Source organism: Styela clava, chromosome 1 (genome assembly GCF_964204865.1).
Source record: "Styela clava chromosome 1, kaStyClav1.hap1.2, whole genome shotgun sequence".
Taxonomy (NCBI): domain Eukaryota; kingdom Metazoa; phylum Chordata; class Ascidiacea; order Stolidobranchia; family Styelidae; genus Styela; species Styela clava.
In genome coordinates, this window is record NC_135250.1 from 9,259,508 (window position 1) to 9,287,314 (window position 27,807).

At 33.9% G+C, this 27,807-nt stretch overlaps 3 protein-coding genes across 3 annotated transcripts; all 3 read right to left on the reverse strand.

Annotated features, from left to right (window-relative positions):
• Positions 1-222: 222 nt before the first annotated feature.
• LOC120340693 (choline transporter-like protein 1) lies at positions 223-11,872 on the reverse strand. The gene is made up of 14 exons (XM_039409034.2): positions 11,684-11,872; positions 11,064-11,206; positions 10,587-10,677; positions 9,765-9,889; positions 8,941-9,095; positions 8,311-8,400; positions 7,912-8,039; positions 6,971-7,157; positions 6,132-6,303; positions 5,474-5,627; positions 4,692-4,775; positions 4,032-4,164; positions 3,367-3,611; positions 223-2,619 (listed from the first exon to the last, which is right to left on the reverse strand). The coding sequence occupies exons 1-14, from the start codon at positions 11,816-11,818 to the stop codon at positions 2,521-2,523; spliced, it is 1,941 nt and encodes a 646-aa protein (XP_039264968.2). The 5' UTR covers positions 11,819-11,872; the 3' UTR covers positions 223-2,520.
• On the reverse strand, positions 11,856-18,056 carry LOC120340704 (putative splicing factor YJU2B). Its single transcript, XM_039409046.2, has 7 exons — positions 17,747-18,056; positions 17,113-17,232; positions 16,616-16,717; positions 15,859-16,033; positions 15,245-15,429; positions 14,484-14,610; positions 11,856-13,833 (listed from the first exon to the last, which is right to left on the reverse strand). The coding sequence occupies exons 1-7, from the start codon at positions 17,747-17,749 to the stop codon at positions 13,367-13,369; spliced, it is 1,179 nt and encodes a 392-aa protein (XP_039264980.2). The 5' UTR covers positions 17,750-18,056; the 3' UTR covers positions 11,856-13,366.
• A 4,266-nt stretch (positions 18,057-22,322) lies between these two features.
• Positions 22,323-26,574, reverse strand: LOC120348305 (riboflavin-binding protein-like). Its single transcript, XM_039418426.2, has 7 exons — positions 26,423-26,574; positions 25,896-26,050; positions 24,732-24,873; positions 23,993-24,118; positions 23,755-23,917; positions 23,240-23,374; positions 22,323-22,918 (listed from the first exon to the last, which is right to left on the reverse strand). The coding sequence occupies exons 1-7, from the start codon at positions 26,528-26,530 to the stop codon at positions 22,869-22,871; spliced, it is 879 nt and encodes a 292-aa protein (XP_039274360.2). The 5' UTR covers positions 26,531-26,574; the 3' UTR covers positions 22,323-22,868.
• Between the last annotated feature and the right edge of the window lie 1,233 nt (positions 26,575-27,807).

A 27,807-nucleotide genomic window follows, 5' to 3' on the forward strand; every position in this document is an offset into this window, starting at 1 on the left:
AATTTAGATTATGAATAGGGAAATGAGACTATGATATGAGGAAAATGCCGCCAAACGCCAGCTAGCTATGCTTCTCTGTACAACATACATAGACAATATCAATATTAAACCCAACCTTGCTATTTTCAGAACAACACTATAATAACCAGAAAATTTAATGAAATATGCTACATATAATCAATAAAAGGGGAAAATGTTAAATCGTACCGAATTTTTTACTACACAAAAATGCAAATATGAAAATGTCATGGAAAACCAACCATTACAAGCTGTGTATCAGGCAAAATTACAAAGACAAAACAATGTTCATCATTCTCATAGCACTGCAGTTACCGTTAACGTTCTGCTAAAACATAGGGAGACATTCAAGGTTTCCCATACACCGAGTAAAAAGAATAAAATGGCTGGAGGGTTAAACTGATAATAGGTTTAAATAAGATCCATTTCTCGAACGACACACTAGTCTGACATCTGCACACTGTTTACTATATTTCTGGATGTGATATTCAACATACTATTATTTGACTATGCAGTGAATAAAACATGATCATAATTAAAAACCAACCATTACAAGCTGTGTATCAGGCAAAATTACAAAGACAAAACAATGTTCATCATTCTCATAGCACTGCAGTTACCGTTAACGTTCTGCTAAAACATAGGGAGACATTCAAGGTTTCCCATACACCGAGTAAAAAGAATAAAATGGCTGGAGGGTTAAACTGATAATAGGTTTAAATAAGATCCATTTCTCGAACGACACACTAGTCTGACATCTGCACACTGTTTACTATATTTCTGGATGTGATATTCAACATACTATTATTTGACTATGCAGTGAATAAAACATGATCATAATTAAACTTTAAATTCTTTAGTGCGCTTTAGTGCGTAATTGTATCCAGAAAATAAGTAAAACCAAAAATGATGATGCAAGACTAAAGCACCAATTATTCTTCCTGAAGGTTAAAAATAGAAGGTGTGAATGAAACAACAAAGGGGATTCAACGAAGGGTTCATGGAAAATAATTTAGGAACCAATTACAACCGCACATTGTCACATAAGCTGCTAAAATTGCAACATTGCATAATGATCAAAAACATTTGAAGACAACTGACAAATATTCTCAAATAAAGGCACTGCTCCAACTACCCAAAAAAGCACCATAATGAGGCATCAGCTGCCTAAAATTCCAAAATATGGAAACAAAACCGACTGCACACCAGAATATTGAGAGTAATAGTGGAGGATGGTATATGTTCTGAAAAACGCACACAAGTAGCTTATTTTTGATGATATAAAATTAGATGACTATACCAAGATGGTTAATAATATTGGTAGTATATGTATTAATGTTTAATGAAGAGACACTAAACTTTTAAACGAAGGCACAGGGGTGACTATTGGTACAAAAACATACCTTATCTTAGTAGTATAGGAATAAACGAGTCACATTAACGCTAAATAATTCACACTGAAATTTATTGCTACTTGTTGGCTATTCCAAATAAAACATACTTTTCTGATCCGCACCATATAAAATGCATATTTCCTAATTCCAAATATACAGGGTCGTCGCTAGAAAAGCAAAAAATAAGTTAACCATTCAAAACACTGCACGGGCTTGGGCTTCTAGGTTAAGACACTGCTCTGTGCTGTGAAGTGCACGAAGGGCATTTCGAGCATCTATGAGTCTAATATAACAAATGCCTTTAAAAAACTTCGTAAAAGTGATTCTTGGTAAAAAAAAAGCTGTTTGACAAATTTTCTGTTTTTCTAGCAACCCCCCTGTATATTTAAAATCAGATGCAAATGAGTGAACTGTAATTATTCACATTTTTGCGGCTAGTTTGTTCGATTGTGCAAAAGAAAAAAGTGCAATATTAAAATGGCCATTAATAATAGATAATAATACAATATAACAAATAGATTATATATCATTAAAAGCACCACAGATCAAACATGATAAAAGAAATATGTTATAAAAAAGTTCACATACATGAAATAGAAATGGAATCAAAAGGTATAACATGCTAATGGAAAATATACAAAATAGGGAAAAAAAAACATGGAATTCTGTTCAAGGCAACTAGTGATTACAGAAATATTAGGAATTTATTAACAACTTTAAGTTTTGGTTGAACATTGATCTTTATGGTTTTGATTTTGGATTGAGTTACATTCAGAAAATAAAAATCAGCGGACTAAGTTTTTTGACCATCCAAAATTGGACCATGAATGGTAATTGAAAAAATAGAAGCCATAATTTAAAATTTATTTCCATTTCATCAAACAATACTTCAAATGTCTGGTTCAAAAGTGAAAACTATTTCACCACAAAAATAGGTAACATAAAACGTAGCGCAGCATCCCCCAAACATAGAATGAGCATAATGGTAGTTAATATGAATTTGAGGTTTAAAATTTGAAGTGATATGCCCATTATGACTGTATAGTAGGAATCATCACAATAGGCGATAGAATGCTTCATTGTACTTGTATTCTTGTTATAATGATATTCATAGGGCACTTTCATTGAGTGGTACTCCTTCTGGTCCTTCTTTAGGTTTCTTCCCATCGACTTCATCAAGATGCCTTGTACTCTTCTTGACATATGCCTTGAAAAGAAATACGTAGAATTAAATATTATTTTATGCAAAGCTTACATCTATGGTCATGGTCAAGTATTGTTATTTATATGACCAATACTAAATATAATGCACATTGCACACAAATAAGCTTTTTGTGTTTTGAAAGACATTTCAAAAACAAGCTTATTCATATAGCGTACTACATCCTCTTGTCCAGTTACCAGTCCATGCCGAGTATGTAATTAGTTATCCAGATATTTATTTCAGATGCATGGACTTGATGGTGGAGGAAGCTGTAACTGACCAGTGGTTATGTGAACCACCCTACGATTACAAGGAGTTCAATAATCTTTACTTCTGTATGAGTGCTCGTAACTTTGCCCAGAGATGAGTTATCTTTAGTTGTGAGTGAGTGTCCATAACTTTGCTAAGGGATGAGTTTTCTTTACTTGTGAGTGAGTGTTCGTAACTTTGTTCAGAGATGAGTCTCTTTTACTTGTGAGTGAGTGTTCGTAACTTTGTTCAGAGATGGGTTTCTTTTACTTGTGAGTGAGTGTCCGCAACTTTGTTCGGAGATGAGTCTCTTTTACTTCTGAGTGAGTTTGTAATCCCCTGCGTATAATTATTCCTGCAGGAAGAGCTAACAAACAGACTAGAAAAAACATTCCTACTCTTGGCTTGGCAATCTTGTATTATATGATCTTGAATTCATTGATGCAAAAGTAAGAAAAAAAAGTATTTGGTACTGCAGAACCCCAAATCTAAATGACATACCATCAGTGATTTAGACATAAAATATTCTCGTCCAGGCGTCCCATCATTGACTCTGCAATCTTCACAGAAACATAACAACAGCGTATCAATTGCCATCTCATAGATAGAAAGGAAACAATGTGCAATGAGATACGCAAATATGGCAACAATGCCGACAGGTGCAGCAATGTAAGTCAGATTGGGATGAAACCGCATCACAACGACGCCACCGATACCCGCTGTAATAGCCACGACCAATAGTTTTCCTAGAATGAAACACACAATATAACAATCAATTAAATTTACAATTTGTACAATACAATAAATTAAATACAATATTCAATATGATCCATGAAAAAGTCCATAAATTTTTATTCCTTTTCATAAGAGATTTCGGTGCGCAATAAAAAAATTCAAATCTGATAGTAGTAATAGGGCAAAAATATGAAACACTCAAAAATATAAGGCAATTATAAAGACTATATACTTTGTGGATAAATCAACTTTAATAATATAACATAATGATGAAAAAGAATAAAATATAAATATTGTAACGAATTTCTAAAAAAAAACATTGAATAGAATATCATTATTGCTATCCAAAAAAGACACCAAACAACAAAATTGCCAACGAAAATCTCGACTTGGCAGAATTTTGCATGCAATTATCATGAGAACACATTTACCAAGAAATAAGATGAAAGTTCCAACAGAATTGATTGCGATAACACGAAGTGCATTTGACATCAATGTAGCCACGGCATCACATGCTGATTTACAGAAGTGTGTTCCATTGACTGCAACCAAAGTGTAGGCATTCTAAACGAACATGTTGTCGCAAAGTGATGATTATCATGAAAGTTTCTACTAATAATATTTAATTATATTTTTGATCGCAGATGAGTTACATTTTGCTTTGAAGAACTACGTGAGAGCTGTAAACGTAATAAGCTTGGGGTACGTTCAGCACATCTTTTGCTCCTAAAAATGTCCTATAAATGCAGTCACTGATACCTCACAATAGATAGGAAGTTATTCTTATTAATGAAGATAAGTTTAGGCTGTGTCACATGATCTCATGCATGAACAACTTGAAAGAAGATACAAGGCATGAAACAATGTGTACAGCTCTTTGTGAAGCAGAATATAATAAAGTATGCAGTAGTATGTCCAGCATTTTTTAAAATGAAATTTTTATATTTAACTCGAAGCAGGTCGGCTGACATTAGTTAGGTGTGTAGTCAATCGAAGGCCCTTGACCTACTATAATACATAACTACACTCTTCCTACATGGTTTTCCTGCGAAATAAGACCTAATTTTCATATATCATGATAACATACTCACATAATTTAAATATTTCAGACATCTTTCAAATACATAGAGGCAGCAGATGCACATCTTCAACAAAACTTTAGCACACATGTTCTCCTGCAATAAAACATAAGTTAATCAATGATATTAATATTAATCAATATTCCATTTGTGAATCATATATCCAATAATTTAACCGAAGTTATTAAACATTTATGCAGAAGTGGTGAAACAATTCTACAAGTGAAATTGACATTTGAAGACATCAAAAAAATTCTACTTCAAGAACTAAAACAATAATAATAATTTTTTAAAAATTTTACTGTTAAAAAAACATACTTTTCATCACGAAAATTTGGCAAATATCACGATTTCATTTCTGAATTAGGATTTATTTAATATATTCAAAATCGAAATTAATTGCAGAGAAAAAACTTCAAACACCAAAGTGTTTAAATAACAGTATTTTAAAAGTATTGTATAAAATAGCTCTTAAATTTCAGTAGTGGCCCAAAACTTTTCTCGGAGATGAGTTTCCTTAATTTGAGTGAGTAAATGTGACCTTGCTTTGAGAAAACTCTCTCAAAAACGTACATATGATTGAAATTCCAGTGGTAATCCACATCTTTGCTGATAGAAGACCCCCCTTACTTTTGAGTGAATGTGTATCACCTCGCTTTGAGAAAACTTTTTTGAAAAGATCAAGATATGTCTATTTAATAATATCATGTTTCTTAACTAGGCATCCATCAAATGAATAATTTCATTTTTATCATTTTCAAAAATTATTATAAAGAACATGAATTAAAACTCACAGAGCCACTCAATTGCGAGTGAATGTACATCAGAATGCATCTTGGAATTTTCACCAACGTTATTATGAATGATCCGAGAGCACAAGATCCAAGATGATTGGATATCAATCTTCCAATGGACGATAAAATTGGATCACCAAGTTGTGACTTGTTTCTGAAAAACAAAATTCATTGATGGTAAAATAGATTCACCTTATTTTTTGACTATAAAGTAAAAATCTTTCAGTCATGCTTGGCCAATATGATATATGCCTACCAATCCAAATTAATCCTATTTCATAGTAGATCGAACATAATACATTTCTGATTTAAATAAACCCAGTATCATGGAAGTTATAGATCAGTGCACAGCATAATGATAATGTAGCTGTTTATTATATAGGAACAAATATATTGTTCAAATATCTCAAAATAAGCTATCTTTAATTTTCCTATTATCTAACATTCTTCCATTATAACCAGTTAAACCAAACTACCAGGTGTAGCATAATGATTTAGAATAAGAAAAAAAGATTTCTTTAACAGTTTATGCACCGACATTTTTAAAAAAATTAAACGAAAATTAAAATAAAAAACGACGTCAAAATCAAGCAACAGGGAATATTGTCCTTTTTTAGCAGTGATACGTTGCATAAAGAAAAGAAAACTCATTTCCTACCTCGTAAAATAGTACGTTGCAATTGACCCGGCGATTGTCATCTGCTGACAAGCAAGTATAAATTCACTGATCCAAATCAAACCAACCAAATGATACCACCAACTATATCTAATTAAGGATGTTTCATTGTATTTCACCCAACCAGTGTGTGGGTCTTCAAGATATGGTTCCCCTGTAAGTGCATAATAAAATCTGTAGTTATTTTGACGCATTTTGAAGCATAGGCCTTGCTTCAGATGTCAAATCTGAATTAGGATAATAGTATTGAGTGAATTAATCTTGAGTTCAATCCCCATTTTCACTAACTCATTCTCAAAAAACTAGAAATCGTCTGGAGCAAAATTTTTTGAAAATAGTACCATGTTAGAATATGGGGAATTAAAATGCAGGTCGTTAAGTGATAGTAATACTCAGATATAAAGACGCAAAGGTTAAACCACCACTGTAGGTCTTTCGTTGGCAAGAATATGTAGCCAAAAAATTAGAAGCTGGCACATTTTCTTAAAATCTACAAAATGTAGGGTAAAACAATGAAATTTTGAAAATAACTTTTTGGGCGCTCCGGAAATATTCATACCGAGATGACGCACAACCTGAACAACCCTAACCTGGTACACATACTATGTTCAGGTTGTGCACCATCTTGGTACGAATACTTCGGGAGCACCACTTTTTATTTTTAACTACTGAAATTTTTTAGAATGATCAGACCATATGAAAAGATGCTTTCATTGACCAGATACCTCAAATATGAAATTATTTATACGAGCTCGAACTTCAGCCTCTCCAAACCTCTGCATTTCTTTTACAGAGAAAAAAATTTCAACAAAAAATCCAACCTGATGTAGCCAGGAATGCAAAAATGACAACCCAACACATCCAAAACAACAAAAGAATGATGAACGTCCAAAATGGTTGCATTAAAAGACATGGAAGTCGTGTCATGCACTTTCCAGCCTCGTAGAACAAATCAACTGTTATTGCAACCCGTTTTCTCATCACAAGGATTAAAAGAAGTAAAAAAACCTGAAAATATTGAAAAAAGAAAAGAATTTTTTAGAAAAGTTTGAAAACAAAGAATACTGGAAAGCATGTAAATCAAAATAATATAGTGAGTGTTCATTCAAAAGAGGATTCAGTAGCTTTTATATACCCTGGCTTATTGTACAGAGCGTTGTATAAAAAACAAGGGAGCAACGCTCAAATATATGGGAATGCAGTGGTATAGGTATGCAATCTGTCACAATAGCCTACCGTTACTGTATCACAGCATATTTGAACTTTCAAATGTGGAACCGCCACAAAGAGTGCAATTTTTAATTTTGATGACATCATCGCACACAGAAAACGAGGTCCACAGATGCGACAGAAATTTTTGAAATATATACAGGGTGTCCAAAAAGTTTCGCCCGATTTTATGGTAATAACAAATGTAATATTATCATAAAATCGGGCAAAACTTTTTGGGCACTCTGTATAAGTAATAGCCTTCTACTGAAAAATCCAATCTTTAACCACTGAAAATTGTTACAAGTAGTTAATGAGAAAAGCAATTTTTTTACAAGAAAAGAAATACTAACATGATGATCAACAAGAACAAAATAACAACGATTCATAGGTGCACTTTGCGTCCAATAAATGTCCCAGAGATCACAAATCATATGAATTCAATGCAAAATAAATTCGTAATTTTTCAAACATTTGCGGTTTAAACCCTTGATTATACCTAAACTCATTTGAACTTAAATTCCATGTTGGATTCCAAGTATCAAGGACTTACTGTAAGGACAGTTGCGGCAATAGCATACCACAGAAAAGCTTGCGAGTTGTTGGCTTCATTGAGTTTAATATTTAATTCTTCAATGCCTTGGGGAGAAGCATATGTCCACCACAATAAAACAGTGCCGCCTGAAAAAAATATGAAATGAATAGTTATTATTAATTAGGAGCTTTGGAGTAGAAAAAATTTACAATCGATTCGGACTTGAGAAAAATTTTGAGTCAAAGTCTGGGTTCTGACTCAAGAGTCAAGATTGATTAAAAATTCGACTAAGAACTCGGAATTCCGAATTTTCACTTTGATTAGAAATCTGAAATTGAAACTCAGATAAAATAAGTTGAACTTTATTAAGTTGAACTTTTTACGCATAAGTGCGTATAGTATTTAATAAAATCATACCTATTGATGCAACGCAGACAAGTACCAGAATGATATAAACAACGATACTTGCAACATATCTTATCAATATCACCATGATGAATGCAACCACTGGAAAAGAACAAACAATAAGTTAAAGACTGCACACTCGTGGAAATAAAATTTACATTCAAAGTTTACATTGAAGATACAAATCTGAGAGCAGTGGGAGAGGAAAGCTGCTTAAACAGATTAGCCATATAACGAACATGCTGTCACATCATTTGATGTTGAAACGTTTTGCTAACACCCGTTGTGCTTCATTTATTATCAACATGCTGTCGTTCTGTTACCAGTTTATGCGGTGTGGAAACCAGTTTTTGGTTTAGATGCACGGACTTGAAGGTAGAGGAAGTCAAGCAATCCTCTCGCACATAACTAACCCCGATATGATTGAAACCTGCGATTGAGAACACACACAGGAGTGAGTTCCACAAGTAATTAAAAAGGCGTTCATGGCGTTCAACGTTCCGTTTTGGTTGATACCGATTAACAAAAACAATTGTAGTTTTTAAATGAAGTGTATTAGTGTCAAAATAGATAGAATAGATATAGAATATCCATGTAAGCATCTTGGATACAAATTTGATATCACAGAGAATGCATACTTACATACAGCCAAAAAGCAAAGTCCTATAATGGCATATCGACTCATGTAAATATCTCTCAATACAAGGCTGATGAAATCAACGTTATATACAATTTTGACAAGATCGGACAAAAAGTCTGGTAGATCGTCAGGTACACATCGAAATAATACAGATGAGCTAAAATATAATGATATTTATTTTAATTACACAAAAGGTAGGAATTTTGTGAATATTTACTGAACACTCAATGAAACAAATTTAACTGGGTAAAAAATGAATAGAAATATGTAAATATCAGCTAATGTGTGGGAAAACATGATTCCATTTGAGGTCGGTTATTCGGGGGTGCACACACCCAAATGTGTAAGAGAATGCGAAATTGTTAAATTTGGTTAATAAAAAAGGGATAAATTTACCCCTGTTCTAAAAAGATAGGGAGTAGAGGAGTGAATATATGTTTACAAGAAGCAGTTTAAAAATATGAGCAAACATAATACAGACCATAAAGTCCCTTTATAATTTTAATTTTGTTAGTTCTTAATATATCTTAACCAGATTAGTAGTTTTTTAATCATTAATTGTCCAAGTATTTTTACTTCATTTAATACATCTGTGAGGGCTAAAACAATATATGGTATTGATAAATTCCCTCCTTAAGTTTAAAACTTTCTGAACGACCTACGGTATATAACTTGTCCAAAATGGAATGGTTCAATTTATTGGGCGCAAGTATTTCCCAGAAGGCTATTATTTTATTCTTTAAATAAATTCTACACTCCCTGGGCTGTTCTCACTACAAATTTTTCTGCAGTCACACAAAGAAACTTTTAGAAGAGGAAATTTTACCTAGGACGAACTGGTAGAACAGGACATGGACCATACTTAGACGAAGCTTGTGAATGATACTGATCTGGATCAACTTGATAGTCACATAGCTGACTCCCTGTATCATCAAAGAATTTCTTGACATCCTTGAAAACAAAATGAAAATGCAATTTTCAAAAAATTATTCTAAAGTAATTAGCAAGAGAGCAATGCACAAATAGCCTCAATGGCGGTACTGTAGTTTCACTGATATTGTTCAGTTATTTAGTATTATTATAATAAATACTATACTACATAATATACTATTCAAAGTGTGCAAAAAAGTCATCATTCAAGCTGTGTGTAACGTTAGCTAAAGATCTTCAAAAGAGGAAAAGAAGGAATTTAACTACTTTAGGGAATATTAGTAAATATAATAATAGCCTCCATCTTCAACTGTTAATAAACTATTATTAATAATAACCCTGCAGGAGTTCGCAGGTTCGAATCCTTTTGAGGATAATTGTGAGCTCCTCGCCGCCGTAAGGTAGTTCACTGCTGGTCGGTTACGGCTTCCTCCACCATCAAGTCCACACATTTAAAACAATAACTGGCAAACTACCGTAATCCCATAACCGACATTGACTGGTGACCGGACGAGTGGCCCTGGTTAGCCATATGATTAAGGCTTGACGGCTTACGACTTCCCGGGATAATAAATATGTAAATCCTAAATCAACTAGCCTTTCTTTACATACTATAGCAATCTTATGCAAATGAGAAAATATACGAATGTCAATAATTTTGTTATATATTATATAAGAGATGGAAACAAATTATTTGGATTGTCAAGTAGGTCCCAACCTGCATTGTCTCCAATTCTCTGTCCGGACATTTTTCAACACAAATCTCTAATGATGTCGGAGGATCCATTACGTCCATGAAGAAGACATATCTAAAAAAAATCGAGATTATATGGATGTATCTGTGAGCATCGGCCAATCAATAAGACAGAAAAAGTGACGTAACAATAGACGTTTTAGCAGCTGCTTAGACGCTTCTGTCACTGGGACAAATTTTTAGGCATGGTTTGTCTTGTAAACGTTACCTGGTTTTCACTGTTTTGCATGTTATTTGTTAGTTTTTATTAGTATATCGTAATTTAGGTATGAATCAAATAATTCAATGACCATTTCATTTTCCTAGGAGTTTTAGTTTAATTGCAGTAATCAAATATTAATCTAGAAATGCTTAATTTTTCTACTGGTACTTTTGTATGACAGATTGATGAATGTTTTGAATTAAAAAATATTAAAAAGTGTATCAAAGTAATCTTCTTACTTTTTTCCTCGTAGGTCCAGACCAGATTTATCAGAATTGACAATTTTTTTATTAACTTGGTTACATATATTTCCGTAACTGTCATAACCGTTAATAAGACGTGAGGCTGCTCCACTTGCAATGGAAAACGCAGCAATTAAGATCTGTAGAAAATAAAAATAAACTAAATATCCTCGTCCAAACCTCATGTTCACCAAAATACACAGTTAAATAAGTTTAAATTAGGTGTACTATAGCGAGATTCTAGCAATTTAAAAAACACTATAGCTCTCTGTCTAACAGTGTCTGTTTGCCGACAGCTATAAATGCACCCAACATTCTGAGTTAAAAACTATTTAAAAATATATTATAATGGACAAAGTATATAGGCTACTACATTTTCAAACTAAGAAGAACAAAATTATGAGAAAAACTAAGAGACACTATCTTTCAGTTTTCTTTCTGGGATAAATATCATCTACAAATGAGTATAATTTCGCTATATTCCCAATTATGCAATTTGCACAAATTTGTTTCGTAAATACCAATATTTCCAAAATTGTCCTAAATCAGAGAGAAAAAAGCAACACAAACTAAACAAATATGAAAAAAAAGTTGATGAAAATGTTTTAAATATTTACCATTCCAACAAAAAATATGACGAAAAATGTGAGAGGAACAATGTCAGTACACGTTCTTTTTTCAAGAGGTTCCCATTTTGAAGGTTTTGGTGGTGGCTTGCCTCCTGATCTAGCCGCACTATAGCAACAACCCATTGTAAGTCTACTGCATTTAAACCAAATCAAAAATAAACTGTAAAATGATATAGAAGTTGATTAAGATAACCTTATTGAGATAAAAATTTTTAAAACATTTTAATCCATTAATACCCAAATAATTAGAGGATGAGGGGACTTCAACTGTTCTAAGTTTTAATTGGCATTTGTTGGTATGTAATGTAACATCATATATCAATAAATTTCAGTAGCCATTGGCATTTCAGTATTTGTCCATAAACTTGATCAGATATGAGTTTCATGCACTCTTGAGTGAGTACGCATGATCTTGCTCTGAGCATATTCGTGTAATAAAAATGGAAACATGCGATCACCAATTACCGTATACGGATTGCAGTCTGCAGGTTACAATAGTTAACAGTATTTTACAATCAGAGTCAATACATCAGAATCTATACTAATTATTAACATACCAATACAGGCTGGCAGTACCTATATGACTATCCATTCAAAGTCAATTTAAAATTTTTTTGAAATTGAACACTGAAAATAATAAATGAATTCAACATGGCTTTTTGTTAAACAGTGCAACATGATATCAACAGCCATATAACGATATTGAAACCTTTGACATGTAATATACTTGAATGAAATGAAGACCAAACAGTCTTCAAATGTATAAACTATAAGATGGGATTGGCTTCAGGCTTCAATATTAAAATAAGAATGAACTAAAAAGTGTTTACTTGGCAAACAAAGACAGTCACACCTAAATTGACCGTAAAGGAGCTGCGTACACAAATATGTATCCATATATATATATATAAAGAACCAATAGGATTTACTTGGGGATTGGACCATAACAAGCTAAGCAATAGCTGCGCTATATACCATTATAAGCAAGATAATCCCCCAATTTACTAAGGTTTTTCAGTAATCAGAGTTATGTTGAGGCCCGATTTTATAGCAGTAGAACAAACTTCATGTGAAATTTGAATGTGAGGAAAAACCTGGTATATTAGGGTATGCAGCGAAATGATAATATATAAAATAATCAGATCACAATCAAATGCAAAAAAAATCTCCGAATACTAAACTATTATATGGTATCTGCCAAGTGAGAAATTTAAAAAAAAAAAATTAGCAAAAACCAGAAACTGAATACTATACACTCTATACTTATCAACTTAGGAAGGTAGGATAAGATTTTCGGGAAAGAGATAAGTTGACCTAACAGTTCAATCATATGGCAAACCACGGTATTTTCGTCCAGTTACCAGCCCATGTTGGGTATGGGAATAGTTCACTAGTTGTTCCAGATGCATGGACTTGCAGTGGCTACATGAACCACCTTACGGTGGCAAAAAGTCAAGCAATCCTCTCACACATAATTATCCTCCACAGGATTCTTCCTGAGAAATATCATTGAAAAACCTTGGGAGAGATTCACTTAGTATACAGACAAGCAATATTAGGAAATTGTGCTCAATTTTGAGTACTCCAACAAAAAATAATTTGTTATTTGAAATTTGGTATTTATAATTTGAAAAATAAATTGTTACAATTTTACCAACTTAGTATAATTTCTCATGAATCCCCGTCTTTGTTTGAAACATCACTATCAGAACTACTTTCAGAATCATAAGCTACAAGTGATTTTGACAAATTATCGTTTTTTAAATTATCTTCATTATTATTTTGTGTATTGCTACTTGGTAAAGATGTCTTATCCTCAAAAGAATTATTGTTTGAATTTGCTTTTTGAGCATTTCCAACTGAAGCTGGTTTTTGTAGAATTTCAGAAGATCTCTTTCGTGCTATTTTAATTCCAAGAGTTTTCAAAGGATCCGAATTTGAAATTGTTCTTTTCGCTGGCTTTGAAGTTGTGCTTATATCCCACAGATTGGGTTTTGCTATTGTTTTCATGAGAGCTGATCCTAATGATTTTGGTAACTTGGAAGTCACTTTCTTTGTCTCCATTACAGATGATGTGGACTCTAATACAGGTTTTGTTGAAATAATTTTTCTTGCCTCGTCTTGGCTTTGCTCCAATGCTAAAAAATGTAAAAGACGCAGTAAATAAATTTCCGCTAAGTCAATGACTCGACCAGAGTACCATTTATGAAATACTCGAAGAGACTCAAGTCATTTCAACAAAAAACTAAACTGCCGAGGAGACCTGAGTTGCAACCTTCATTTTTTGAAAAAAAGTACAATGTTGGTCAATGCCGTGTTACAAGAACTTGAAGAATAACCATGTTAATGCCAAGGTGCATGTTTTCAATACATAATTAAATACTAGTTTGATTTCAAATTGAACTTAAAATGAGATGGTAGTTCGAGTGCTCAATGACTCATGTTTATCCATTTCTCTGTTGTTTATGATAACTCTTTTGAAATAACTCGAAGACCCATTACTGGTCTAATACAAAATAAAAGTGATTTTCTTTCATATCTCGAATGATAGTATGTTGTTAATTTGAATACTTTGAGTTATGGTTTATTAACAACAGTAATTAAAGATAGGGCATAGCCCACACCAAGTATTTCCCCCTTGGTGAGGTGGTGGACATAAAACACTAACTTTTCAGCCACTGCCTTGACACAATAAATGAACAATCACATTATTAATTCTACTTAGTGTAAGAATGATAAAACAAAAATACTAAAAAATTTGATAAACTATAAATAATGAAAAACATACATTTCACAGTGTCATATTTCAGAAGCTTTGCCAAATTTTTGTCTTGCTCATTCTCAGGAAGAAGTTTGATGTCGAGAGATGATTTATCCAGAAGAGCTTGATCTTGTTTTGCAGTTGCTTCCAATGACTAAAATAAATATATCTTTCATACAAAGATAAACAATAGAAAACCAGGGGTGTACAGTCAGAAAAAGGTACACCTGACAAATATTTAGCCCAGTGGTTCTCAAACGATGGGGCGCGCCCCACAAGGGGGACGTGAACAATTTTTTGAGGGGATGAGAAGCTAATGAAAAACATGAATATTTGTTAGATTTGATCTTGCCTGCTTTATTTTGGATATTTCCGTTCCATCCACGTATATTTTGAATAAAACAAACAAAATAAACATTGTAAGTTATTGTTAGCTAGATATATTTGGGGGGTGAGACTTGACAAATTCTAAAGTTAGGAAGTTTGAGAACAATTGATTTCGTCTATGACCTCAACTCCGGGCAGAAAGAAATTCTGACTCCTGACTCCAGAAAACCAAATTTTAACAAAGAAACCTAGTGCAAGCATTCTCCTAAACTAAATGTATGTTGACAATGACAAGGCTTAGTCAACTTGATGCCATTAAACTACTCCTAAGAATTGAAATGCTGAATTGGCTCAGAGAGTTTAAAAAAAGTAGAATCTTTAATTTAACAACTAATAGAGTGTGCAAAGAGAAATCGACAAAATACTTTTTAATTTTAAGTAGAAAAGTAGAAAATATGTACCTTTTTCTTGTCACGAAACTTTTTCCTCAATACTTTATTGAGTATATAATCATCCCTTTTTTCCTCTTGTATATCTTGAATTTCTCCGAGTGTTGGTATAGCATTGATTAACTTTTTCTGATCCTTCACATTGTGTTCAAGTTTGAACATAGCATCTGTGGCTAGTTTCTTTTTATCCAAATGATCTGTAATAAATAACAGAAAAAATTATTAAAACAAGGATACATAGCTAAGATACAATTGTTATCAGAAGGTAAGAAAACAAGGCCCAAATATATGGACCTGTGGCCTAAACTGAAATCTGCTTTAAATCAAAATTGATTCGCATGGCTACGAGTGAGGCCTTGTTCGAATAAAGTGTTTGTCAAAAGATGGTGGACTAGGTTAATGGAATGCCCCAATATACATGAAAGTTGGGGTGTAATACCACTTCCCATAAACTCTGAAAATAACCAACAAAGTAAATAAAAGTAATAGCCTATTCTCTTTATTGAGTGATGAGAACACAGTTTCAATTTATTGAAGGCTGCAAAAAGTCTGGCGAAAACCTATAAGCAGTCTGAAGGCAAACTTTTGCACCCTGCTGAATGAAGTAATACAAGTAGGCTACCTACCTGTCATTTCAATTTGTTCATTATCTTTTGCATTCCATCGTTCTTCTTTCCGTCTTGCACCACTCAAGATAACATATTCACAATTTGCTGGGTCTGTTTGAATTTCAAAGTATTGAGGACAAAGATGGCATTTCATTTTGAATTTGTAAACAGGTGTAGTATAGTAATTTCCAACCTTAAAAAACACAATTTAATAAAGTAAGTTTGATTAAATACACTAAAACTTTCAGCCATAGAAGTTTATTGGCTGGAAGCTATCATTCGATCACTGTCAGTGTACACTCTATAGCAGGGGTGCACAACACGAGGCACGCGTACCAAATTTGGCACGTTAAATTGATTCAATAAAAAGATATTCGTTATTATGTATTGTTATTGCAATTTGTTTGTTTTACAGGAGTTAATTTACAATACCACAATTGTGCGTGGCACCCGACAAGATTATTTAAAAAAAAATGGCACATATCCTCATTTGAGTTGTGCACCCCTGCTCTATAGATAAAGGAATTGAAAAAAAAATTTGACAAATTTTCTTTCTGAGAAATCGAGTTACATTTTGGGAATTGCGATATCTTGAACTGTTTGAAGACTCGTATCAACAACATTTGCACCAAAAATCTATATTGTTTCAGTAATCCTGGCTTTTCAGTGGTTTTAATAATATGTTTGAGGTTCAACATATTCTAATATGTATGTTGTATCAAAAAATCGTTTCAGAGCTGCAAAAATAACAAAAGCGAATATGATAATAAAATACCTTGATTTTTTCTGAATTGTATCGAACTCCCATCCCAATATGTTTGTTGCATCCATTACACCAAATGTTATAAGGCATCTCAAATCTAATGATGAGTATTCCCTAGAAAAATTATATTAAGCATTGTATTATAACATAGACAAGAATCTAAGGATGACTGGAAAATAATTGGATAAAATATTCTCATACCCAACATGAATTGACGACTGAATAAGAGACTGTGATTAGCCATATGATTAAGTTGTCTTTTTAGCTTTTCGCTTATATAAAATGAAAAGGAAATCCATTTGTGCTCATAATACTATTTCTGAGCAAAATTTGATTCAAAGTTTGATTACTTGATTTAAAAAATTACATACAGCTTTCTGATGCTCGATAGGAACTTCAAAACTTAATTTACCATTAAAACAAATTTTTAATGATTACATTTTTGTTGCCAGTCACGGTTTATTAAGAAATGAAGAAATATAAATTGTCACAACTAAATAGTAGTATACCTCTCCCAATTTCTTTGCTCTTTCTCTGAGCGGATGAGAATTGTGGTATTTGTCAAGTGATCCATGTTTTTTGTAGTCAAAATCAGGAGGATAATATTTATTTACTCCCTTGCGTTCACCCTGTTAATAACAAGTTGGATAATGTAATATTTGAAGAGATATCACAGTAACATGCATACATACAGGCAAAGGGGTGAAAACAAATACACAAGAATTGTTTTATTATGGCAAAAAAAAAATCGAAATTTGCATGTTAAAATTGCATGGTAAATTAAATACTTATCTGCTTGCAATTTCAGTTTCAATTAAAGTTTAATTTTAGATTATCTCAAGTGGAATCAATCTTATCGATATAGAGGTACAACTACCGGCGCAAAATGGTAAATCCATACGGTACCGGTACCGGTACCTACAGCTGTAGTTCATCATCATTTACAGAGTAGATAGATAGTTTATTTTATGATTTACAGATTTAAGTTATGCGACATTACATTATTAAGACTGCAGGAGTTTCAAATTTGACAGGACATACAGTAGGCTACTTATGAATTCGGATTAGAAATAGCCTACATTAACATAATGATAACACAAAAAAATCATTGCAACAATAGATATAAAATATATGCCTACTTACCATTATCCAGTTCTATGTTATTTGTTACTGAAGACTGAAAGTTGAAAACAGCTACGGTAGAAATCTCCAATATGTCCAATAGATCGGGGCCGGTACCGGTATATCATGAACAAAAATGACCGACTTCTAGGCGATTGCAGCTGCTCTGCTAACTAAACTTGTCCTGATTGAACTCTTGCCATATTGTTGATTCACAGTGGCGCAAACACTGAAACAGGAATACAACTACCAATGTTTTTATCTGACACCAAGTGGGCCAACGAACTTGGCAACTTTGAAAACAAAAACCATACAATATTACGGTACCGCTAGGTTGGATCGGTATGTTAGTCGTTGGGTTGGATCGTAAATATATACTACTACGGGTTGGGTGGATCGATATTATTATTAATTTTATATTAATATGATAGAAAATATATCTTTAAACATTTGCAGCTGTACCGGTACCGTACACTTTATATTTGCATTGCAATATGCCAAAATGAATCCCCTAAAAACCACGCCTTTTTGTGGTGGCTTCCCATTTATGAGGGCAGGGTCGAACCGGTATGTTAGTCGTTGGGTTGAACTATCAATGACTCCACAACGATATCGTTTAATATATCGATGGTTAAACCATTATTGACTACACAAAGATATCCATGGTAAAACTTCTGGCACTGTGGTGGGGTGGTTCCCGTTATAGTCGACATGGTTCTTGTAACCTCCGGTAATCACTAACGTGAATATATAGCCTACTTGTCCACTTTGGCCTCCGCCATTAGCTCCATGCATTTGAAGCGAATAACTGCCAAGTGAAGTGGCGATCGGACAAGAGGCTGTGAATAGACCGCAAGTAAATACTAATATTAATGAACGATGATAGGATAGGATTTACATATTTATCCCGGGGGAGAGGAAAGCCGATAATACGGCTGATCCATATGGCGAACCACGGCCTCTCGTCCGATTACCATTCCAAGTCGGGTATGGGATTAGTTTTACTGTATTATTTGTTTTCGGAAGCATGGACTTGGTGGTGGAGGAAGCCGTAACCGACCAGCGGTTACGTGTTGGACATTGGACGTATGATTTGGCCGTCCTATCGACTTTTCTCCCTCTCAAAAAATAAACATGAGTATACTGTCCTACAATAAAAGTGTGGTGAGTGTTTTTAGGTACTAATGATTAAATGGGATATACCGATATATTTATGTTATATATAGGTTGCATTCTCGTTGTTGGCAAATAGCTGGAAGATCAATTTCATGCATCTGAAATAAATAACTGAATAAATAATCCGACCGGTATCGTTTTTGATTTCAAAACATGAAAAATTATGGCATACTTCCGAGTAACTACTTAGGCCTACTGGTTTCCTGATAGCTGGGTGAAGACAACATGAAACAAATATTTGACCAGAATATCTTGAAAAGAATACCGCCGAGTTTTCCGTCCATTTTATTTCTGTTATGCGTTTGCGCATTTTAAAATTTGAGCAGGCTATATAATGCTAACTGTGGAATATGGGTTTACACCTCAATATGACACATACGAAAATATGAATAAGTCCGACAAAGGTATCGACCGTATCAGAATATTTGCAATATTGTTTATTTACAACTGTAAACGTCTTCGAGAGAAATTTGTTCACTTAAAAGGTAGAAAGATTTATTAGAGTAAAAGTGTGCCAAAAATACTTGACTAGTCATTTCAATATTTTCAATTTTAGGCTGCTCTTCTGATTAGGACATAGTTTCGCAATTTACAAAGTTCCGAAAAACCAACATTATATGCGCGTAAGTCAGGAATGTGATAACGACAAACAATAATGCCCGGTGTTTTCAGTCAGATAGAAATAAGTAAAAATGTGATTACCCACGTATATTAAATGCTCTCTCAGACTGCATGGTCTATACCAGGGTGGCCTGCCGCTTCATTTTTTGTGGCCCGCGTCGCATTTGCGCAAGGGTAAACAAAAAATTGAAGTTGGTGTTGTTTCGTCATAAAAATAACCAGAAAAATCTTCTGACATATTGTTACATTACTAATGTCATTGAATTAACTGGTGTTATGGCTAGCTGAGGCGACTAGCAAAATTAAATAAAGTGGTTGGCTAGTCTAAATTGTTGCCTGGTTTCTATATTTTCGGTCGGGAACGTCAGTCGTTGGTCGGGAATATGTGCTAACAAAATCTGCTTCATAGAAAACTAAAAATGTAATGAGGAATCTGTTGTATACGCGTCTGGCCATTGTTTACGTGTGACGAGAAGTCCCGAGAAAGGAATCAACTGCCAGACTCGCACGCGATCCGCCCAGGCACTTTTTGAAGGTTTATCTGGCGTGCGGTACTGCTTTGTATTGTCTTCCGTTATGGTTGAAGTCTTATGTTATGCGGTATTAAATCTTGTGTGCATCACTCACTGAGTCTTTTCTGAACTTGCGAACTTAGAACAGAACATGGCGTTGTCGGCAGTGGCATTATAAGCCGTGTCATTGAATTGACCAGTGGACAATAACGATTTACTCTTGTCGCATTTCGGATATATCTGTAACCGACTGTTATGTTAACTAAAGCTGAATTATCGAAGATACTGGATAAAGCTAAACAGTAGTTGCAAGAAAAATTGCAGGAAATTAAACAATTGAAAGAGGAATCAAACAAACCAGTCCATGAAGTCGCGGACGGCGATTGGGTGAAGCAGTTTCTGGAAATGCAGCAAAAGCAAATGAAAATGCAGCAAATACAAATGGAAATGCAGCAAAAGAAAATGGAGGCTTTGGTTTCCTCACTTGGTTCTCAAGCGAGCAGTCCGAGAACTGAAACTGCCACGTTGCAAGGGCGCATATCAGCCAAATCTCCACCTGAGCTGACTGCTGATATTTCTTCGTCAGGCCTCGACTCGTGGAAGATTATGTGGTCCGATTACATGCAAGTTTCGGGCTACAATCAAGAACCACAAACGAAACAAGTCGCTGTTTGTCGCGGATGTCTGTCGCTAGAAATGCTGTCCGTCGTAAAACACGTTCTAAATGTCAGCGAAGAGACCGAAAAATCCGTTGACGTTATTTTAGAAGATATCAAGAAAATATTCGCAGTCAGATAAATGTTGCACTAGACAGGGTGTTGTTTGAAGAGCGCAAACAAGGTGATGGAGAAAGCTTCGATTCGTTTTAATCGCATTGAAAAAGCTAGGAAGAGACGCTGAACTCTGCGAAAACTGCTACGATGAGCGGCCCACTACACGAATCATTGCTGGCGCAAGAAACGCAACAGCCAGGGAAGAGCTGTTGGCGAAAAGCCCTTTTCCTAATCTACAGACAGCGGTTGATCTGTGCAGATCGAAAAAAATAACAACACTGATTTTTCGAAAAAGCAGAATTCGATTGCCAGTTCGATACAGATCAAGAAACCGTTTCAAAGACGATTCAAACCTAGGAACGTTCGCAACAACATGTCTTGTCAATATTGTGGACGAAGGCATGGTCAAAGATTAGCCTAGGGCGACTATGCCTGATAACTAAATATTAATGTAATGGCCGAACAATATAATTCCTGCCGGGTGGTTTTTTTTGCAACCAGCCTGAACCGTATACAAAAAATGCTGCCTATATGTCAGAAAATATAGTAATTACCCTCCTGTATCTCAAATTTGGTAAAATTCGGTAAGCAATCAATCTGCTGTTATTTGTAAGTTATTTTGCAAACATGAGTTTGAAATAAAAGCTGACCAATTCAAACATGTTTTTGACTAGATACGGGAGGAAAAATATCACAATGTTTGCTTAATATGATAACAAAAAGGGCATTTTCTTCGTATGGCACTTCCTCCGTTGTGAAGATTTTGAAGTCTTACACCGAATGTAGATATAGTAAAACTTTTGCACGTTTGAATGAGTTTTTTGCATGTTTTAGCTTGATGAATGGCAAATAATGACCAATGTGTCTGAACAATAAAAGTGTTTGTTTTGTATGGCACTACCTATTCTTAGCACTATTGTGGCCCGCAAACAATACAAAAATTATAGTGTGGCTCGCGAGGCCGACCACCTTGGACCACCCTTACTGATTACCATCCTGGTCTATACTATAGTACTCTATATGACACGGAGAAAATAAATCACCGTTATCTAGCGTTAATTTCATCTTTTACTTATTGAGGAGATATGACATATTCCTCGCTCAGTATTTAATTACCCGTTTGCGTTTTTACTGCTACGAAGCATGAGGCCCTCATATGTGAAATAGGGTTTTCATAATTATCACAGTGGAGACAAATCCGTGTGTAACCACGACTTTTCCTTCGCCCTCGATTGGTTACCATTTCATGTCGAGTCTGGTAATACGTTTCAGATGCATGAACTTGATGGCGCAGGAAACCGTTATAGACAAGTGAACCATCGTGTGACGGGAAGGAATTCAGCTTACCTCTCGCACATAATTATACTCAAGGGAATCCAACCTGATTACCCACATTGAGTTTATTGGGTGTGTGATACCAAGCGCGTTCCTGAAGCTCATATATATATTTATTCATTAAAATGTGTATATTTTCTCTTCTGTATTTCCTAAGATATGTGGCTACTGATGTTGAATTAAAAACGAGATCCTGTACTCCTTTGATTATAGAAGATAATTTATTCAAAATTATATCAAAAGATTGCAGCATTAAAGCAAGCATTTTTTTCCCAACAGTCGCTGTCATCTTGTTCAATACATTGATGACTAAACGTTGTTCAATCTAATTTGTCTTTATTTTTATTAGGTATGTGAAAAGGAAACATAGGTTTTGATGAATATAATGTAAAAAGCACATGGATTCGCATACCTAACGCCATTGAGCTTTCTTATCAGAGGGCGAACAAATTTAATTGAGACAGATATTACCGTACATGCTGGCAATCAGCAATAATAATTCTTTCTTTATTATTGGAGTATTTTCAAAAGTTTTTCAAACATGATCAGAAGGGATTTTCAGTGCAAAAGTTAATAATAAGATTGCAAAAGAGAATAAACATTCTAACATAAATGTGACAAATTTTTAGCATCATTGTGAGCCCATGGGCGACCAGCTATTCAAAGTAACAATGTTTCATGTTTGTCACATATGTTTTCTTACATCCAATATGTATATTCGTAATTTTATTCAAGTGTTGCAGGATTCAGTTCTTCCATTTCTTTTGGCTTCGGTTCTGAATTGAAGAATAATAATTTTTTTAGTCAGATTATCAGTTGAAGTTTGACGGCTTTACGATTTGCACATAATGGTATACGCTTATATATCATTGCACCGGTTATTTCTATTTGATTTTCAAATTCAATTGTCTTGAGTAATGATTGTGGGCAATGGTTACTGTACAATAACGATTCTTTCACCATCGATGCATATGCAAATGAAGCAATTGATTGGTTGCTAATTCCATATCGACAAATAGAAAATTAGACTGTAAGTAAACTGTTTAAATGAAGATTAAAGTTTTATTTCATCGTGAATCTTCAATTCACGAACTTACGTGATCCACCCTTGGCCTTATGTTTTTTAGCTTCTTTAGTTCTTATGATGAAAATAACCAGTGCAGTCAGCATTGCGGCTCCTGCTATAACTCCAACCACTATTCCGACGATCATTCCAGTATCAGTATAATGAACTGAAAAATTAAGAGTTATATTTAGATTTTAGATTAGTTTTTTAGATTTTATTTAGATTAGTTTTATTTATCTATACGGGGAAGCCGATAAATACGATGATTTGAAAAGAGTTCGAATAAAATCCGCCAGAAAGTAGTTGGATGGAAGATAATTTGTCCAATTAGATATATATTTATAATATTACTATACTTCATCGGCTCGGCTACCTGTCATTTCATGAATATTTTATTGATACTATATATTGTTTTTTGTCGATATATATATATGTGTGTGTGTGTTTTAAAATTGCCCATAGTGTAACAGTATGGTTGCCCCAATTTTAACAATTAATTCCACACCTAAATTTAACATCTCAGTTATCTAGTGTCCATAAACGTACCGGATTCACATGTCGAGAAAGGGGCATCTTCTCCTTCTACTGCTTTCACAACATTTTTATTGTGGCCTTGGTCTCCAGGAATAACGCAGCTACTTTCGTCAGTTTGATACATTGTTACACCTGGCCACATCTCCGTACAAAATTTTTGCGCATTCTCGTATACCTAAATAAGAAATTAACATTTTAAGTATATTTGCATAGTACCTCAGTGGCCTTCTTTACTTGCGTTAAAACTTACTTCGGAATATTTCCGGCAAGGCTGTCCTGTTTTACACTGCAAAGTGATATCTTTTGGGTCATCTCCGACTTGGACTTTCTGGAAGCCTCTCAACCAGTCTGTCCCGTCAACGCAAGTTCGATCATCCTTTATAAACGAGGTATAGGAAATGATTTAGTAATATCAATATTAAAACGGTCATGATTAGTTCTTTCTTTCGTTAAAAATAAAATACCAGGCAGACGTCAATAGACGTAAACCAACCTCCAGAACCTCCAAAACTTGATCAATCAAACTAAACACTTGACTGAGAATGATATTTTATTTGAAAAAGTCCGTAAAGATTTGAATTAAACCGCATAGATTATATGTAAGCACTTAAATACTTATATGCCCACTTTTCGTTCTGTGGTGAAATTTGGTATTTTATGTGGCATAACATACTAGTGGTATATTCCCACATCACTTCAGGTCCTTTGGATTGTTTAAACCACCATCCACAATTTGTCAATATTTTTGAATTTTCGCATCATATACTTGGACACATTGTGGATTGGATATTATGAAATTTGTCAACTATATTAGGTTGCATTCGTCACGCACGGGGTTAACTTATAACGAAACTTCCTGTTGTAGTTTTACGTGACATAGAAATGCTATCTATATTTCAAATATTCAATAGAAATACTAATCCCCATTCCGAGGGACTACCGCCTAAAGTTACTACAAATTCCAACGATAGTAGATATAAAACCAGTACCTTACATGCTTCGTACCAATCACCACAAAAACTGGCGCATATAGGCAAATTTTCCAAACGTCTTGTCACTCTGTGAAGCCATGGGTATAAATTTGGCGAACATTGATAGTAGCATTGAATGTAAGACATATAATTTGAACATCTGAATACAAAGAATAAAGTTCAAATACCGTGTGCATTGCATATGCCTATTGTTTAAATAGCTATTGTCATTTTAGTGGCCGCCTATGATGTTGTTCACAGGCTAGACCCTTGTACTGTTGAAAGCGCCTGATCTAGCTTCGACCCAGTTAGCAAATTTTCATGAAATTTTACAATACATAGCGATTTATGTTGTCATAGAAACGGCTCAATATACTTGAACAATGCGCGCAAACGCAACGAAATTGTTGAAATTTTACATAAAATACACGATAAATGTTATTATCTATGCCACCAAATTTTTGATGTTTGAAACCCTTAACGTACACTTTTTAAAGACGTCAAGATTATATGGTATTTTGAAATGTGTGAAAACTATTTGCGCTTATATATAGTTTCGCAAATTTTTTTGAGTTTTGTTTAATTCTCCAATTAGTATTAATTGGCCTAAAATGATAATTATGAAGCAGAATCTTGCGAAAAAAAGATATATATATATATACTTTTGAGAAATGCGTTTTTTTAAGAACCACTGCTGTGAGAATGAAATTTGTTTCATAATATGTTGATTGGACACGTTTAGTGGACATAACGATCGTTTCAAAATTTTGTTGTTATTGTTATTTGTCTTCATCATTTTTAAAAAATCGCTTTTCTCTTCGAATACTGGACCAATTGCTTTGAAATTTTCAGTGGTTAAAGATAAAATTTTTCCCCAGAAGGCTATTACTTTTATTTATTTCTAAATTTCGCATGAAATCTGATATTTCGTCTAAAATTTCGCTGTATTATTTTATCCACGGGAACACTGGCTGTTCGGTTTGATTCTGTAAATTATTTCTACGCAAAACTCGGGAATTTTTTGTGGGTACCGGTGGCGTCAAAGGTAAATACTGCTTCGCTCTGGTTAACGTGTCCATATATTTGAGCACAGCTCTCTTGTTTAAGTACATTTTGATAGCGAGCCTCGATCCTTAAAAAGTTTGCATCATTTTTTTTCAACCCATAAAAAAAGATTCTTACGCTGTGGACAATCCTCCATCACATTGGCTATAGTTGAGTATACCGACCATTTGCAGAGGAACTAATACCAGTTGTTCTGTCAATTCTTCTGTACAACAACTGTTACATTGATACTCTTTGCATGCCTTTAAGTTATTTTCTTGAGATGGGGCTTCCTGTAAACAATATTCAAAAACACAAATATATTATACCAATGCATTAGATTAATCGAGTAGTAATGGCAACGTTTTATTTCCTATATGTATTGCGATCAAAACCTATTTTACATTTTGATTAAGAAGAAAGGAGGGATTAATCACTGAGCGCCTAAAATAGGCGTTGCTGAAAATCAATATCGAGTACATAAGTACAAATGGCGCACAAGGCTTCTCGACTCTCTGGTATCAACTCAACGTTACCTGCTTCTAATATATATTGGTATTTTGAAAAAAAAAGATCTCCGAAACTGATCTCCGTATCAGTAATAGTAGCCTATATAGTATAAATATGCTTATTATAAAATTACGTTTATCTAATATGATAATCACCTTCGTATATGCTCCAAATGGGCACACTTGATCATTCGGTTGCTCCTGTGCCTTTGCAACTAGCAGTAACGAGATTGATATCACGGAAAAAAATGATATCAAATTCATTTTGTAATAGTAGATATACAGTATATGATTATGATGTAAATATGGGATCTGTTGTTAAAAAAAAAGTTAAAACATCATCAGGCCCCTAGTTAGATGATTCTCCAAAACTTTGGTACAGGCGTGATGTTGATGGCACTAGGCAAAATAAAAATATTTTACTCAAGTCGCCATATTTTTTTGTTTTGTTATAGAACTAATATAGGAAATCATAGTCGTTGCAAGCCTAGTTAAGATTTTATATTGAAAACATACAAAAATTGAAAAAAATGGGGAAGAGTCTTCTAAAAATCTAACCGATTCGAATCTTCAATAATCAGTAAGAATTTTGAAAATTTCATCTATATTTCAAGATGAGTTCGCCTTCAATTGAGTAGGCATCATCTGAGGCGAGTGCGCTGGACATGAATAAGAAAGAAATTCTTTATCTTTAACTATTCTCCAATTTAGTAACGAACACTTATTCCTTTTATAAATGTATATTGTTCTGTGACGTCTGTTCAGTAAGCATACTGTACTGATTTTTTATTGATTCTTAGGGAATGTTTGATGGTGGCCAAGGTGTCGATTTCCATTGTGTCTTCCGTTCTATTTCATGTTTCAGATGCCACTTACAAATTGCTGAGTTATTTATCTGACAAAACTTTGTTTCAAGATATGCATGGTGAGACGTTACATAATTCCGAAAGGCAAGTTTCGTTTTAGGACTCACTTGTCATTCGAAATAAAATAAAATTTAGACCTTTATCGATGTTTAAGATTACAAATACTCACTTTTATTCACCTGTTTACGTACTACTGCTTGATGCGTATCAATAAAAATGAATAGACTTTATAACAAACTTAAACAAAAAACTGAACTGAACTTTATCTTGAAAATATTCGATAGTCTTTGAAGGCTCACACTAACTCTTCTAGTATTATATAAGGATTACTTCACGCTGACCTCTACTTGCTGTGATGGGATCAAATTCGTTTATTATACTATTTCATAATATCAAGTAGAAAGAATATAACAAACCTTCTATTAAACAACATCGAGTTGTTAGATTTGCCCACTTCTATTCATTTACTAAGGGATTTTATTGTATCTCAAACTTGGATCAGTGACCTGGGCGCAGCGCGAGTAAGCCTTCATCGCTTCATCTCAATGCTTGATTACGGCTCTGCCCATTCGGGGCAGATGTTGTAGGATTGTATGAACTAACTTGATTTGTAGATAAGGCATAGTATCAGATTCGTATTATACCTAGATCATATACGTTTTAGGATTGAGAAAC

What these genes read in the sequence shown, in the direction of transcription:
- LOC120340704 (XM_039409046.2), bottom strand. An exon ending in GAGCAAAGAAATTGGGAGAG is followed by an intron (nt 16,718 to 17,112) that starts GTATACTACTAT and finishes TAATTTTTCTAG; the next exon opens with GGAATACTCATCATTAGATT. An exon ending in ACAATTCAGAAAAAATCAAG is followed by an intron (nt 16,034 to 16,615) that starts GTATTTTATTAT and finishes GTGTTTTTTAAG; the next exon opens with GTTGGAAATTACTATACTAC.
- LOC120340693 (XM_039409034.2), bottom strand. Translation starts at nt 11,818, where the DNA reads ATGGGTTGTTGCTATAGTGCGGCTAGATCAGGAGGCAAGCCACCACCA. An exon ending in GTTCTACCAGTTCGTCCTAG is followed by an intron (nt 9,096 to 9,764) that starts GTAAAATTTCCT and finishes ATTATATTTTAG; the next exon opens with CTCATCTGTATTATTTCGAT. An exon ending in GTCTGAAATATTTAAATTAT is followed by an intron (nt 4,165 to 4,691) that starts GTGAGTATGTTA and finishes ATGTTCGTTTAG; the next exon opens with AATGCCTACACTTTGGTTGC.
- LOC120348305 (XM_039418426.2), bottom strand. Translation starts at nt 26,530, where the DNA reads ATGAATTTGATATCATTTTTTTCCGTGATATCAATCTCGTTACTGCTA. An exon ending in ATTGGTACGAAGCATGTAAG is followed by an intron (nt 24,119 to 24,731) that starts GTACTGGTTTTA and finishes TCGTTTATAAAG; the next exon opens with GATGATCGAACTTGCGTTGA. An exon ending in CTTGCCGGAAATATTCCGAA is followed by an intron (nt 23,918 to 23,992) that starts GTAAGTTTTAAC and finishes TTTCTTATTTAG; the next exon opens with GTATACGAGAATGCGCAAAA.